The sequence below is a fragment of the Carcharodon carcharias genome, chromosome 3 (assembly GCF_017639515.1).
Source record: "Carcharodon carcharias isolate sCarCar2 chromosome 3, sCarCar2.pri, whole genome shotgun sequence".
NCBI classification, from domain to species: Eukaryota; Metazoa; Chordata; class Chondrichthyes; order Lamniformes; family Lamnidae; genus Carcharodon; species Carcharodon carcharias.
Genome location: NC_054469.1, coordinates 208,007,952 through 208,024,531, shown reverse-complemented (window position 1 = coordinate 208,024,531; position 16,580 = coordinate 208,007,952). Strand labels below are relative to the sequence as shown.

Genomic DNA, 16,580 nt, shown 5'->3' with positions numbered 1-16,580 from the left:
TTGAGATCAGTTAACGCACACAGATCAGGATGCAAACCTTCCTGGTCGGTAGGCCACACCTGGCACTGAGCTTCGGGGAAACCCTCTCTCCATTCAAGATTCATAGACTCATGGAATAGTTACACCACAGAGGAGGCCAGTTAGCCTGTTGATTCATGCCAGTTGCCTGCAAGAACATTTCAGCTAGTCCCACCCACCCACGCACATTCCCCCTGCAACACTGCAATTCTTTTTTGTGTGAATATTTCATGAATATACCCTGGTTATCAATATGAATATAGAACAAGAATCACATGGGATTGACACTTTCAGAAATAAAAACCAAAAATGCTGAAAATGCTCTGCAGACCAGGCAGCAACTGTGGAGAGGAACAGAGTTAACATTTCAGGTCGGACTCTGTTTCCCTTCACAGATGTTGTCTGACCTGCTGAGCATTTCCAGCACTTTTGGTTTTGATTTCAGATTTACAGCATCCACCTTAATTTGCTTTTGTATTACCATTTTCAGGTTGAGCAGATTCTGATTGCTTTCAATGCATTTGGAGGTGACAAATGAATATTCATTCAGTTGACATTAATACACATGTAACCAATCCTTAATTCCCTTTATGCTATTGAAATTCAGCAAATAATTCAACACCTGGGACAGTCTCACCTATTGGACTTGGCTGCTAAATATTTGAGGGCACTTGTCCAGGTAACATTCCCAGGTGCATGTGTGCAAGCAATACTCAAATGCACCAGTGGCAGAGAGTGCTTTTCCACAACATTTTATATGTGAATATCTTATTGCTTCAGGCAGAATATACAAACCATATGGAAGCGGATCCAGTCATTGTGATCATAAGGAAAAGTTCCAGAAAATTCCTGCGTCAGTTGACTGCCATCAATGTGCTTGTGCAGAACCTTTAGCGATGACACCAATTCATACTGAATTGAGGGATTGGGAAAAAGAGAGAAAGATTAAATTTAAACAGTGACTGCTTGCACACTCACCTGCCTCCTAATATACAGTAATGCTGTCTCGTGAGAGCTGACATGACAAAATTTATTTAATAAATATTTCACTGAGAGAAAAAAATTGTTGCAAGGGTTGCAAATCTTCGTCACCCTTGATCTTTGGGTGGAGAGAAGTTAGGGGCCCATTGCCAAATTGATAGGTACTATGTAATTCACTACCATAGATGGTGAGGCACTTTTTGTTCACGTTCAGTTGTCCCCTGTAACGGGACAGGCAGGAAAGCACAGGCAGCATAGGATCACAACATTGCTGGCCTTTGGCTTCAGCTTCTTTTCCATAAAGAGTAAACGTAGAGAGACAATCCTGCACGCTCTCAGACTCTGTACCAGAGTCCGCTGGAGAATGATATCATTCACTCACTGCATTTTACTGGGGGAATAACTCTTTTCTATTCAGGAGGCTGCTTGAATTTCGGTCATGAGTTCAGAGACTTCACTTGCTCAGCCCTGCTTCCAAGTTATTGACTGATGCAACAGGCGTGAAGATTCACACAAGGACATCTGTATTCTCTTTACAAATCACTTTTACAAAAGACAACTGAATACAAAAGATTTCTTGCAAAGGTACTAACTATGTTGTCCCTACAATGTTGGTCCAATCTACACTTAGAGTTTCCAATATTACACAAATATAAATTCCTAGTTTTATTTTTAATGTAAAGTAGAATTTAAGAAGGTTTCTGTACATGTACTTATTTTCCAGAACAGAATGTTCCTTTCTGGCCATTATGTGCAACTGAGGTCCTTCTGTTCCTCCCCTTCCAAATCACAATCAATGATATTGATTGGTGTATCAGGTAGAAAATAGTTTGGAAAAGGTTAATCCAGAATTAAATGGAACAATGGGAGGTAGATAAGATAACACAGGTTCAACTAATGCAATGTGTGCAAGAAGTATCACTGCACAACAACAGCTTGCATTTGTACAGCACCTTTAATGCAATAAAACATCCAACAGCAGATCACAGGGGGGTCATCAGCCAAAATTTCACAGTTGAAGACCGAGCTGCCAAGCGTGAAGAAAATCAGGGCTGCGCAAGAGGCCAGAATTGGAGAAACACAGGGACCTTGTATGTTGTAGGGTTGGAGGATGTTAAAGAGATAGGGAGGAGCGAGACCATGAAGGGTTTTGAACACAAGGATGAGAATTTTGACTTTGAGACATTGCTGGCCCAGAGGGCAATGTAGGCCAGGGAGCATGATGGGTGAACAGGACTTGGTGTGAATTATAATACAAGCGACAGAGTTTTGGTTGAGTCAGGTAGGTTTGTTGCTACTTCCTAGCTTCACAGAAATATCCCAACTGTGTTGCCAACTCAATTGTAACATCACAACTGCAACCTGCAACTTCATCCTGCCACCTCACTGAAAATCTGATTTACCTGAACAAGTGGGTCCCTTTCAGGTCGAAATGTAGAATCCCTTTCCACTAAAACCAAGACTGAGTTAATAGCATTTGGAATGGTAACCTGTAAACAGTCAGAAAGATAATTCAGCTGTATAATTAAAAGCAAGGACACATCAAGTACTAAAGGCAATTGATATCACATTGTTCAATTATCCAACCTAAACATCACAGAGCCGATTTTCCTAACTGCTGTGCCTCGAGGTCAAGGCTGACACTCCAGTTGCTCAATTGGTAGCAATCTTGCCTGAGTCAAAAAGTTATGGGTTCAAGTCCCACTCTAGGATGTGAGCACAAAAATCACTCCAGTGCAGGACTGAGAAAGTGTATTGTCAGAGGTGTCATCTTTTAGATGTTAAATCGAGGTCGGGTCAATTCTCTCAGGTGGATGTAAAAAATCCCATGACACTATTCTGAAGAAGAGCAGAAGACTTATCCCCAGTCTAGGCCAATATTTATCTCTCAATCAACAACACAAGAACAGATTATCAGGTCATATCACATTGTTGTTTGTGTGCACATTGGCCGCTGCATTTCCTACATTACAGGTGACTACACTTCAAAAGTACTTCATTGGCTGTAATACATTCTGTTGTTGTGTAAGGGCAAATAGTAATGCAAGTCTTTATTTCTTTCAATGCAGCACTGAAGGAGCATAGCATTGTCAGAAAGATGCTACCTTTTGAATGAAATGTTAAACCATCAGCCTCTCAGGTAGACATAAAAGATCCCATGGCATCAAGAGAGGCAGGACTGCTCCCTGTGTCCCAGCCAAACAACCAACATCATTATAACAGATTATCTGGTCAATTATCACATTGCCGTGTGTGGGGGTTGCTATGTGCAAATTGGCCCATCATGTTATCAACATTATAGCAGTGATACACTTCAAAAAGTACTTCACTAGTTGTAATTTGTTTTGAGATGACCTGAAGTTATGAAGGGCGCTATATAAATGCAAGTTCATTTTTTTTGAGCACACAAAAATTCCAGATGTTAAAAAGAGGAGAAGCAGTGAAGGCATCAAGCCTGGATTTCCACCACACTGCCCAATAATTCCTAGCACTTTGTAAAATGTAAAGGTAGTTACAGATGAGGAAGACCATTTGGCCTAACTTAGTTTATTCACCCAATGAATTCCCAGTGGCTGTGCTCCCACCCTGTTTTTTCATCCAACTTTGATGATTCTTTCTAGGCCTCGCACAGCATTCAATGCAAATAAGGCTATTGGCAGGGTGGGCATGACAGCACAAGAGGGAAATCTGGAATTCCCAGCCCTCATGTCCCACACTAGCGTTAACAGGGCACACCAAAAAGTCAGTAGTGCGGCATGCACCAGAAGCCTGTCAGGCAAGCAGAAGCTGCCCTCTTGTTCTCACCTTTGTTCCCATCTAAGGCTCTGCTGTGGACAGGCCTGCTCCAGAGAGAGGCCTCGACTCTGGGTGATCTATGCTATTCACAATTGCAGAGATACTGCATCTGTCTGAAGGTTTGAGAGGGGATAGGTGAGGGGAAACCAACTCTCACTACTCCTGTGATTTTCCTAATTCCTTTTCATCTTGGCCCCTTGACCCCCAATCTAGTGGCGGGGTGGAGCTCTTGCAATTACCATAAATTATAGTTAATTTCAAAGACTGATTTGTGAAGTGAGATTGTTTGAGCATATCAAACTAATCTGTGAACTGTGCAACTTATAACCGAACCCAATTTGGTTAAAGATCCCACCTTCTTTTTAAGGAGGAAACTTTGACATGACCATGGCCATATAATTATTGAAGTAATAATAAAGTATTCCAGTAATTGCTAGCCAAAAAAAAGAGCTCATTAAAGAGTACAGTGGACTCCGGGTTTCCTACTTTGAAATATAAACGTTGCACCAAACAGTAAATGCATGGTACATTTATGTAACAGCTCAGATTTTGCAGCCTGTGGCAAAGCTGCAGACCACGATGAAAGCTGCCCGCTAAGATCCAGTGATCTCTATGGATGGTTTTTCTTTCTTTTCCCAATGACAGTTAAAATCTGACAGTGACGTCAGTGAGCAGATAAGAAGCCAATCACAGTGAAGTATTTTCACAGACAGCAAACCGAGAAGATAAAACCACTCAATCCCTTCGCTTTCAGTTTACATTTTCAGATAACAAATAATTTACTGTATTTGGATTAAGGTAGAAGCTAAAATGAAGATAACCAAACTTTTCAAAAATGTTTGTATTTAAGAAAATATGGGGCAGAATTTTCACCTCTGCGGGCGGGCGAGCAGACACACGCCCGACCCACTCGAGTGTGAGATAATTTGCGATGATGTTGGGCAAGCGTCCCAACGCCAATGCGCAGTCGCACGATAGCTCGGTCGGCACGCTTGTGCGTGGGAATCGGCAGCGCAGCCGACGACAATTAAAAGGCCTATTAAGGCCATTAAAGTGTCAATTAACTTAAATTTTTCGCTGCCGGTCCAACCTTATGGTTGGCGGGCAGGCGAAAAGGCCAAGGGGCCTTTGCATTTTTTTTTTTGGAAACCTCATCCACGGGCGGGTTGAGGTTTCCAACATCAGATAAAAATAAAGTAAAATTTTTAAAATGTCATTTATCTAATGTCCCTATTCAGGTGACAGAGTCACAGGAGGGGACATGTTTTATAACATTTAAAAAATCTTTATTTGTAATTTTTAAAACCCTCCACCTCCCCGAGGCAGATTTTCAAGCGCTCACTTGCGCGCATGCACAAAGTTCCCTGCTTGCCCTCCTCCCCCGCCCACACAGGCAGCGCTGAGCGCTGCCACTCGTGTTTCACGCTGGGTGGGCCTTAATCGGCCCACCAGCGTGAGATCACGGTCCGACCCCAATTGGGAGTGGCGGTTGGCTTCCCAACTGCCCCCACCCACCCCTACCGAGCCCGCCCGACAAGGGCAAAATCCTGCCCGTGGATTTTTTTAAACGTTATGGAGAAATTCCACAAATATAAACTTAGCTTTTCAAGGCCAGTGAGTGTGTTTAGTAATAATTATGAACTCAGTCGTTTATTAAAAGCCCAGTTTCACCTCATTCAATAAGGTGACATTTTTTTTACAAGTGTTTTACAGTGAGGCTAGCAGAGTAGAAGTGGGAAATTTTTATCTAGTCAAGATTGCAATGGAGGTTGCAGTTTATGGGAACTTCAACAGTGGACCCTCTGAAGGAGTGCAGTATTACCACCAGGAACCTCCGGGTTTCCACATCATCCTGTGCATGTGCAAACTCCCAAAGTGGCAGAGAGTTATAGTGAAGTAATCACGTGGATGCTTACAGTTCTGCACTAATATCTATTGCATCTGACTATGATATACAGAGATAATTTGAATCCCAATTCAACATGGTTTCAATTAATGTACTCCCTTCCTCATAGTTTTAATTCTGTAGACTGTGCATGTAGAACACGAATCAGAAATGGGACCTGGCTAAGTCAAACTTCCAGTTTTTACTATCAATAATAGTATGGATCAATGAGGTCCCATACTATACTCAGGGTAAGGGGGAGGTGCTTATGTTTTTAGGATTCCATTTCATCCTTGATTCTCCCTCCAGTACCTGGCCTACACAGCTATTCACAACAGTGAGCGAGGGACACTCAGTCGTGCATTCGAGCCTGATCCAGTGCTCATCCGACGTTGGCAGATAGGTGGAAGGGGTGCTGGGGTGGAGAGGTACTCCTTGGATGGTGAGGTCAGCTGGATGAAAAATCAGGCTGAGTGTGTAACTGGAACTCCTAGTTTTTCTCCACATGCCAAAAGCGGACATTACCCTCATAGTCCCTCCTGCTGCCCACCCATCCCCGAACATGCTTTCACTAACTGAAGTGAGCTAGCTCACATAGACCCGGGGCTGGACTTTCAATTAGGGGTTCAGTTAGTTCTGGGTCCCAGCCCCACACACTGTGCTTTAAGTGTGCCGCGGGCATTTTCAAATGCACTCGGGGCAGTGGGTGGGCTCCCAGCGATGGAGGGCCGACAGAAGGCACTCCAGCACTCAGTAATTGGCAGCCCCTCTAGCTGAGGTTGAAGCAGCTGATTTAAAGATGGAGACTGTGAGGGACAAGCGAGGGTAAGTTTCTTTTTATTCTTTAAAAAATTAACGCACAGTTGCCTGGCTAAGATCCTGGAGGAGCAACCTCTCCAGGGGACGGCCAGCAGCTGCAGCTTTGGACTGACAGCCATTATAGGTCCATTGGGTGGGGATCCTCGTGTAATCCATCAGGGCCCCATCCTGTCCTGAGCCCAACACGTTGGTCTGGACGTGATTCAGGCCAACGTTGTCTGCCTGCACCGCCGACACAAAATTCCAGTTGGCGAGGGTAATTAAATTTCATTGGCCTCAATTGGCAGGCAGTTGATTTGACCCCAAGCCACCTTCATTCAATTAGGCCTGGGTCAGGATAGTGGCAGCAACCCAGCGTGGAGGCTGGTGATGCCAAACTGGGGGCCCAACCATCTCCAATCTGGACCCCGAACTCATTTAAAAGCCCAGGAATCAAACCTGGGACCTTTCAAATACTACACGTGTTTACCAACTCCGCCATCAGAGGGAGCTCCAGGTCCCAGTTTCCAATGCACAAATAAATTAACTCGAGTAAGATCAGGAGAGAGGGAAAGGACAAAGAGCATGATGGGTCAGATGAAGAATGCACCAAAAGATAAACAAGAGTGAGTCTGGGATTATAAAAAAATAATAATAAATGCACATGAGCAACACAGAGATATGAGACTAGACACAAGAAGCGAAAAAGAAACAAGAGGGTAAGATCAAATACCACACACACACACTGTCAAAGGTTACAAATTGAGAACAGCGAAATTTCAAAAATAAATTTTGGTGACAACCTTAGGCTACAACTCTCTCCTCTTCACCTACACTTAACACAACCATATTCAAACATCAAGGGCCGAAAGTAATTGCTTCCGGCCTTGGTTGGTTGCTTCTGCTTTAAAGTTACTGGATTTTATATAAACACCCATTTGAAAAGTGATCATATAAAAATTCCACTTTCATAATAAGACAAGCAGTATCTTCAGATATTTTGCTGAGATGTGGAAGGAACAGTTTTCAATGTGTGGTCTCATTGTTAACATGTTTTCCTTTTAATGTATGTCTGACGTCCCTACATAATTACCAGTACACTTTTTCTCTCGATTTTTAAGCCAGGTCTGTGGTTTAGTAGTCCCGTAATTCAACACTTTTGCACTCTAGAACGTGGAAAGGAGGTCAAATAGGTTTCTTGAGGATCCCTGCTATTAAGTCTAATGAGAACAAGATGGAGACTGAGCTTGGTTGCCCCATCTTAGATAGGCCAGTAAGCCATTAACACCAATTATGAAAGCGCACACACCCTTTGGTGAGGGATTGGAACCCATATGATGAGATAATGATGATCTGCTTCACCTTGTCCAGAACAGTAGGACCAGAGGAACGACATGCACTTGCACACAATAGAAAATAATCTCCAGAAACATTGGGCAGGTTTTACATTTCTCGGTGCAGTGAGAGAGGTGGAATGGAGACTGAGTGCTCCCCTCACTCCTGCCACCTCTACTCATCCAATTAAACATCGGATGGCCAATTAGTGGCTGTCCAGCAGGAAGGAGGTCAATTATAGGAGTAAAGCGGTGGGGGTACTGCACCCAATCGGCACCGTAGGCCAGGACTTGCAGCAGAGGGGTAATACCACGAACAAGAAGCCGGCCATGGCTAGAATTAAAAGGCCCCCATGCTCTCAGAATCTATCTTTATTTTGTATTGAAGGCTCAAAAAAGATTTTTTAAATCGTCATTAATCAAACATGCAGACACTGCCACACCCCACCCTCCCCCGCCCCCCACCCCACCACACACAGGAGAGGGTGCTGGTACATTCAACCATGGTCTCAGTAGCAGGCCTTTCCTATCACCCTTGTTGTAACTGGCGTCAAAACACTTCCTTGTCTGACGACCAAAAAATGCAGCGGACAATGACAAATTGCGGACAATTCGTTTGTTAACAAGGTTAGTAGCTTGTTAATTAGTGATTTCAAAATGGCAGCAGGCTACAGATTTCAGCACCTACTCCCCTTCCATAATTTGGGAGAGTGGCGAGATGATGTCGTTTTGCCGAAATGTCATCGTGCCTAATTTTTTGTCAGCATAGGGGCAGAGGAGGTGGGGAAAGGGGGGGAATGCGTGCCCGATTTGGAAAGATAACATCCAGCTCATTATAAGATCGACTTCTGTCAGAAAGTATATGTTGCGATACAGAAATGAGTAATTTGTTGGGTGTTCAGGAGGAACACATATCTTTGGGTCTATGGTTCCCAAAGCTTTCCTAACACTGGGATTTGTCTCACCTCATGTCTTGGTCTGTCGTAAACTAATTTATAGAAATTTATTGTCATGATTAGTCAACAACTCCATTCTTGTTGTATCATGCGCCTACCAGGATAGTAGAAAGCAAACTAGACAGACCTTAGCCTTTGGTCTTTTCTTGTCTAGCTTTTCCTATGTTTCATAGAAACAATTCTATCAGAGAATAGGAGAGAAATTGGTAAAGATTGCAACCTATCGATAAACGAGATAACATGTAAATAGAATAACTCAAAATTAATTAGACGATGTTAATTCAGAGTGAAAAATCAACTCGCACTGGTACTTTACTATAAAGGGCCCAGTTACAACTTGACATTGTTAGCAAGGAATGGATGATCATTTCCTGTTCCTGTCAGATTCTTACTGATGTCTTACCTGCAGTGCAATAAAAGCTTTGAAGAGGGTCAGAGTAGGAGGACATCTGCGAGCGTCCACTAATATGGTCAGACCAAGCTCACGCACTTCCTTCCTGCAATAAACAGGTTACGCAATTCAAAGAAGTTAAGCTCAGTTTAAATTCAGTCAATTTCACATTTCAGTCTGTACTTTTATTTAATTTCCTCCGAATCTTATTTTTCAGATGAGGATGTGTTTGTCACTTGTGTTGTTACCGTTCTGTTTCTGTGTCCCCCTGGTGGCCTGGGAGTTGTTAGGTTGGAGCATTGCACACCCATCTCTAACATTGACATATCTTTGATAACTTGCCCTCTTCAGAGAGTGAGTTTGTCTGAATTTTTTGGAGGAGATTCTATCCCAGGGTAGGGTTTCATGTTGCATTGGTCAATCTAGGGGTAATTATAACTTTTGTCCGCAATCCGAAAGCAGGTGCTAAGGGTTTCAGGAGCCCATTTTATACCTCACTCAAATCTCTTTTCTGTTGACTTCAATCGTGGGGTGTAAAGTGGGCAGTCAATTCACTGTCACTCGTTTCCCACTTGGGGATAATAGGTAAAATTACCCCTTGACTTCCAGGCGGATTGCCAACCATTGGTTTTACTCCTGTTGCAACAGATTGACTGTAGCCTCCGATTAAACTGCCTGAAAGTGGGGAGTTAACCTGGTACTTGGCTGGGAGGGGTGCATGTATGGAGATTAGATGAAGATGTGACAGCCAAGTCATCTGTCGAAACTTACAGCCGAGATCAAGGCATGAAGAATGGTCTCTTAGGCAACATATTCGCGCAAGTGTCATTGAACCATGCAGCCGTAGTGCCATGGAAACAGAACATAAGCCACTGACTCTTAGAGAAAAGGGGAGGTTGGGTGAATTTTTCAACCTTAGTAAATAAAGAGTCACAGACACACAAAAAGGGTCATTGATGTGTGCTGGTGCCAGCTCTTTTAGAGAGCTATCCAAATCTTTCCTTTTCAAGTGTTTATCCAAGGCTCTTTTGAAAGTTACTCTTGAATCGGCTTCTACTACATTAATAAATCCCTCAGCATATCAGACCTTGGATTAAAACTATGTTTATCTATTCCAACTGTTGTTGTACAAAACCTGATGGATGTGTGACAAGAAACAGTTTGATTCGCATTGCTTATTGTGAAAGGTAGCAGGAACTGAGGTTGGGGGGTGTGGTGGTGGAGGAGGCTGCGGGGTGGGGTTTGTTTGTCTGGTATACTGCTGTACGAATGTCTCCATCAAACTGTTATAGCATAGCAGCTCCGTGAGCTGAATGGAGCTATGAGAAGAGACATAGCTTCCACTAAAATGCTGACACTTTACAACTCTGAGTGAGGCTATTGGCATATTTCAGTGTAGGGAAAGATGACTAATAAAACAAGCGCCTAAGGCAAATCTTTCAAAAACGGAAGAACCTTGTTGTTTATTCTCTGCTACTGGTAAAGGTCAGAACTGTGATGACAACACATGGAAACCAAATAAAGGTTACTGCAGAACTTCCTGCACATTTCCAAACAAGCTCTGCTATGCTTTGACTATGGTTCAGGCTCATGATCTGCTGTTGGTTGATTGACCATAAAATTAATTGATATCACCATGTTATCACCTTACAATATATTAACACTTGCCACTCCAGCAATATCACCCATAAATCTTTTAAAAGCTGCCCAATCAAATTCCATTCTCATTAATTATGGGACCATGCTTTGCAATTTTAACTACTTATTATGAGGCTTTAGTTTCCAATTACGAAAGGTGTCAAATATTATTTTTCTTTCATGGGATCACTGGATTAATTTTCACATTTGTTCGGGGGAAGTAGGTGATCCTGCCAAGACTGCAATTATTTGCCATCCCTCATTACTCTTGGGGCATTAAAGCTCTAATGTTAACCAGGAACAAGGGGAGAGAAGGGGTCAAATGCAAAACATTCCCTCTTAACTCATCAATGTGAGGTCTGTTCACACACCTACATGTCCTCAGTCAGTTGCCAGCAGTTGCCTGGGCAGAATGTCAGGAGGCAGAATGATGCTCTGGCACTCAAACCAGTCGAGGGGTAGGGCTACCAGGACGGTATCATGATTGGCAGTGAGGAGAGTAGGGTGGTGGTTAGGCCAGGCTGGAGGGCAAATGAACACTCTTTGTGGGGCTAAGGGGGAATACTCCTCATTCGCCTGGAATGAACATAAAATTACTTTTTTGGGCTTCTTCCAGCCCCACTGCTTTGCCTTCACTGGGCAGGAAGTCACAAATAAAATTGCTCGGATCAATAATTAAAATTGCAGCCAGGTACCAATAACATCATGGGATCCTGACCTGCACATTTAAAGAAGGATCCCGTTGACATGAGGTAGGTGTCCTTGCTACCTGCTCAGAATAGCAGGTTAAAATAGAAGCTAGCAGAAATAATGCCATATGTCAGTGGGCAAAGTTATCCACCCACATGTTTCGGATCATTAAGAACCAATCACATATTGCATTTTATGATCCATCATAAGGTTCACTCTCTTCAATGCGAATTTTGCGAGCTGTCTAACACACTGTTGGATTCAATAAATAATAGTGTAGATAACATGGATAAAATATTACAGGTCAATTCAGTTCATGATTGTGTTTTTCCAAGGCCCAATAGTGTATTACTTCCCACTTCTCCTCTCGTGAAGGCCCACTTGCTGAGGGCACGTGTCCAGTTCCCTCCACTTTTTTTATATAGGGAGCCATACTTCATGTGTCAACCCCAGGACATCCAAAGTACTTCACAACCAATGAAGTACTTTTTGAAGTGTAGTCACCGTTGTCAGGCAAGAAACCCAGCAGCCAATTTGTGCACAAGATTCCACAAACAGCACTGCGATAAACGCCCAGCTAAACAGTTGTTTTAGTGATATTGTTTGGGAGGTAAGTATTGGCCAAGGCCCCAGGAGAATAGTGCCCTGGATCTTTATTGTTCACCTGGGTGGACAGGCAGGGCCTCGGTTTGCTGTCTCATCCAAAAGACGCCAACCCTAGCACACTCCTTCAGTTCTGCACTGAAGTGTCAGCACGGATTATGTGCACAGCAATTTATGCTGACCGAATAGAAAAGAGGAATTGAAAATCTCTTTGTGCTGCATACATTTTCCCTCATGGTCTACAGTAAAATATCTGACTAACTACACACATCCTGAACTGACTGTGCCAAGTTTTGCAGGAAAATCTTATTTAATGTCAGAAAGTGCTTGCAAGGGCTGTAAAGAAAACACACACACACACACACACACACACGTACATATAGACATACATACATACACACATACATATAGACATACATACATTCACATACACACACACAAATACATTTTTGTTTGAGAGCATTTGTTGAGTGAACTGAATCAATGATATCCATCTCTGTGTGGTTACTGGAAGTTTATTTGTTCTGCTTGTTTGCTGTTCTCAGGTTGTACATTGCTTTTTGTGAAGACTGAAATGCCTCCGCCCCTTGATCTCCAAATTGTTGAGGCTATTTCCCAGGCAAAGGAATCTCTAAATGGATGAAATACTATATACAAAAAATACCTGCAAAATATATCGGCAATAGATTTATTTCTTCAGATTTACAATGCTCACAACCAGTTAATACATTTTTCAGGATGTGCGCATCGCTGATAAGGCCGGCATTTATTGCACTCTCTAATTGGCCTTGAAAAGCTCATGATGGGCCATCTTCTTGAACAGCTGCAGTCTGTCATAGTGATAGTGCTTCCTTCCCCTAGTGCTGTCAGATAGGAAGTTTCAGAATTTTGATGCATCGACAGTGAATGATTGGCCACATATATCCAAGTTGGAATGGTGTACGCCTTGGAGGGGAATTTGGGGGTGATGGTTTTCCCGTGTACCTGCTGCCCTTGCTCTTCAAGGTGATGGTGATAACTGTGCGCTGAAGTACAGGCAATAAGCCTTCAAGCTGACCAGTTAGTTTATTACTAGCTTCACTTGTGGAAGCCAAAGTTAGGTTTGTCAAACACAGATTTGCCTTTGTACAAACTTCACAGCAAAAAGACTCAAATATCCATGAAAGCATCTTGGCCCGGGTTTTCACTCTCGGTCTGGCGCGCAGAGACAGAAGATTTCCCGGCTCTGCCAACCTGACACTGCAGATCAGGTTTTCGTTCTGAGGGGGTGGGCTGGATTGGAAGTCGGGCCTGCCGCCCCCAGAACGAGTGCCGAGGCTGCCGGGTGTGGAGGCGGGCTGGGGGGGGGGAAGGCCTGTTTCCGTGCTCTGGCACTGTGTTGAAATATAAAAAAAAAATAAAACAGAAATCAGCTCTCACTCTCCCACACACTCCCTGTGCCCCGTCCATGCCAACCTATGCCACCTCATGCCCCCATTTCACCTCGTACCCCCATGCCAACACATGCCCCTAAACACTCCTCCATGGCCCCTCATACCACCTATGCCCCCTATATCCCCAGGGCTCTTTACAGTCCCTATGCTAACTTCGTGCCAACTTGTGCTAACCCATGCCCCCACCCACCACCCTTTTCCCTTACTCCTCCATGCCAGCTCACCCCATATCCTTTGACTGTTCCTTGCCAGCTTTGACACAAGGGGCAGGATTTTTAGTGGGTGCGCGCCCGACCCGACCTGACCAAGCATCAAATGACGTGTGATGATGTCGGCTGAGCGTGCCGATGTCAGCTCGCAGTCTCGCAATAGTTCGGACGATGGACGTGCGCCAGAGCCAGCAGTGCGCCCCCTGACAATTAAAAGGCCTATTAAGCCCATTAAGTTATCAATTGTGCTTAATTTTTCACTGCCCATTCAACCTAATGGTTGACGCTCAGGCAAAAAAACCAAGTGGCCTTTGCATCTTTTTGGAAACCTCATCCACGGGCGGGATGAGGTTTCCAACATCAAATGCAAATGCAATAAAAACTTTTTAAATTTTTAATTAAAAACTAGTCCCTGCTCATGTGACAGAGTCACATGAGGGGTCATGTTTCATTAAATTTTTCTGTTGTTTAATAATCTTTGCAATATATTCTTCATCTCCCTAAGGCAGCTCCTATTTAGCACTCTCTTGTGCGCATGCAGGAAGCTCGTGCTAGGTCCGATTTCCCTCCTCCCTCCACTCGCACAGGCAGCACTCAGGGCTGGCACTCACGTATCATACTGGGCGAGCCTTAATTGGCCTGCCAGCGGGAAATCGTGGTGCGCTGTCGATCGCGGGCAGCAGGCCCGCCCCTACCGATCCTACATGCCAGGGGCAAAATTCTGCCCTAGTTGTCCCAAGACCATATCCAAAGGGATATGTTACCTCTCCAAAGTGGCACTCTGGCTATCCAAATGAATCCACCAAGTTGACACATCTTATCTGGACTAATCAGCAAATTCTGGGTTTCACACTCCTGGCCGACCAAAATCCCATTTCAGTGGAGACAGCTGGTGGTTTAAAGGATCAGCTGCCCCATAAGCCACGCATGTGTGAACCTCAGCCCAACTCCACTCCGGCCCCTGTGAAAATGGAACATGCCACGTTCAGGGACAGAACTTAGGGCAGAATCTTAGGCTCAGTGAACACGGGCAGGGCCCGCTCGCCGAGGCGTGAAACGATGCGGGGTGACATCAGGCATGCGTCCCGATGTCACCGCGCGTCATTTAGATTTTCAGGTCAGCGGGCAAGCAGCTGAGTCGCTGCACACCCGCCGAAGTGTCAAAAGCTTATTAAAGCCATTTAAAAAGCCACTTAAGTAATTACTGAGCTGCCCGTCCAACCTTAAGGTTGGCGGGCAGGCAAAGAGCCCAGGCGGCCTTCACATTTTTCATGGAACCTCATCCACGGGCGGGATGTGGTTTCATGAATGGCTTTAAATTTTCATTAAAATTTTTATTAAAATTAATGCACGTGTCCCAGCTCATGTGACAGTTTCACATGAGGGGACATGTCATAGAAAAATTTTCACCACTTTATTAAACTGTTTAACTTTAAAACTTATCTCCCTGAGGTACCTCTGTGCCTCAAGGAGGTTTCTGTGCTCTTTCACACGCATGTGCAAAAGAGCGCACTCCTGATTCAGGCAACACCCCCCCCCTCCGCCTGCACAAGGAGCGCTCAGCGCTTCCAGGCGCGCATCATGCTGGGTGGGCCTTAATTGGCCTGTCCACGTAAAATGGCAGCGAGGCCCAATCAGGGGCGCCGAACGGGTCCGTGTCCTCCCACACCCGTTCCCTCATCGCCTGCCCGACAGGCAGAAAATTCTGACCTTAGAATTTTTGGCCATTTCCAGGATTTTCGCCATTCTATCCTGGTGAAAAGCTAGGCCTTTGATGTTTCCCAATAGTTAAGGATTGTCCAGTCAAAGATTCACTATCCAATACATTATTTCTTTTTCTCTCTTGATATTCACGTTTAGTTTTTGTTCGTTTTTTGTTTTGCTACCTCTGTTTTCTGAAGTTGTGAAATAAACCCAATTCACAGATGTTTCCTACATGGCCATTTTGGCACAAGTGACCCTGAACCTTCTGATCTGTATGATTCAGCTGCATGTTATCTTCACATTGGATGATTGAGCCAGCACACCTGCATTTCTCCTGCTCTGGTAATCTAAACATGCCATTATTATTGTGTCTGCTGTTGAAAGGGACTTTTCTGGAACAAGTTTTGAATTTTGTCACCTAAAGTTTCAGTAACAAAACAAACAACCTCCAGTGCACAGAGATTCCTCTCTAATTTGGCTTCATCCATGTAATTCTATGCTGAGGTCCCAAATATTTCACAGCATGCTTTCATACAAAGAGAGGGGCAAATAGAAACAGGAGGTAAAATGGAAATTCATTCGTCGTGATCCTTAGGCAAGTTAGGCTGGCTGCTGGGAACATTTACCCAGTTAGTTCCCTGCACCATCTATTCTGCCTATTGATAAGACAGCCTTATCCTGAAGCCTCTATGCCAGCACAAACTGACTATTGACACAGATTCCATGTATTGATAATTCCATGGTAATGCACTTCCTTTGAATGGTGATTCATGCTAGGAGCTTCTGATTGTGGAATTTTCCTGTTTATCCTTACAAATGCAGTGCCCAATGTTTAAACCCCAGCACAATATTCTGAGGAGGATAAGTCCAGCTTGGGCCACTGTCTTTGCGAAGATAACATGCGGCTGAATCATACAGACCAGAAGGTTCAGGGTCAATTTCCAATTGGTGCTGAATTAGCTGATCTCATCCTGTGTGGTGAACAGGGCAATGCAATTGGTTCTAAGGGCAGTGGACTAACAGAGGGCACAATCTGCCTGGATTTGCACATCAGATCATTATTCAATGACACCTATTGGAAAGTGCTTGGATGTGTACATTTGATAATGGCAGGAACAGGTGATGACCTCCTCAGTTGAAAAGT

At 44.0% G+C, this 16,580-nt stretch overlaps 1 protein-coding gene across 4 annotated transcripts in view; it reads right to left on the bottom strand.

Annotated features, from left to right (window-relative positions):
- zgc:158766 (uncharacterized protein LOC100009641 homolog) overlaps positions 1-16,580 on the bottom strand; it is a 188,083-nt gene that overhangs the window by 46,601 nt on the left and 124,902 nt on the right. For all 4 annotated transcript variants that reach the window (XM_041184293.1, XM_041184296.1, XM_041184295.1 and 1 more), the window contains exons 6-8: positions 9,172-9,265; positions 2,403-2,489; positions 814-930 (exon numbers count right to left, since the gene is read on the bottom strand). In XM_041184293.1, the coding sequence (XP_041040227.1) occupies positions 814-930; positions 2,403-2,489; positions 9,172-9,265 (298 nt within the window). The remainder of the gene's footprint in view (positions 1-813; positions 931-2,402; positions 2,490-9,171; positions 9,266-16,580) is intronic.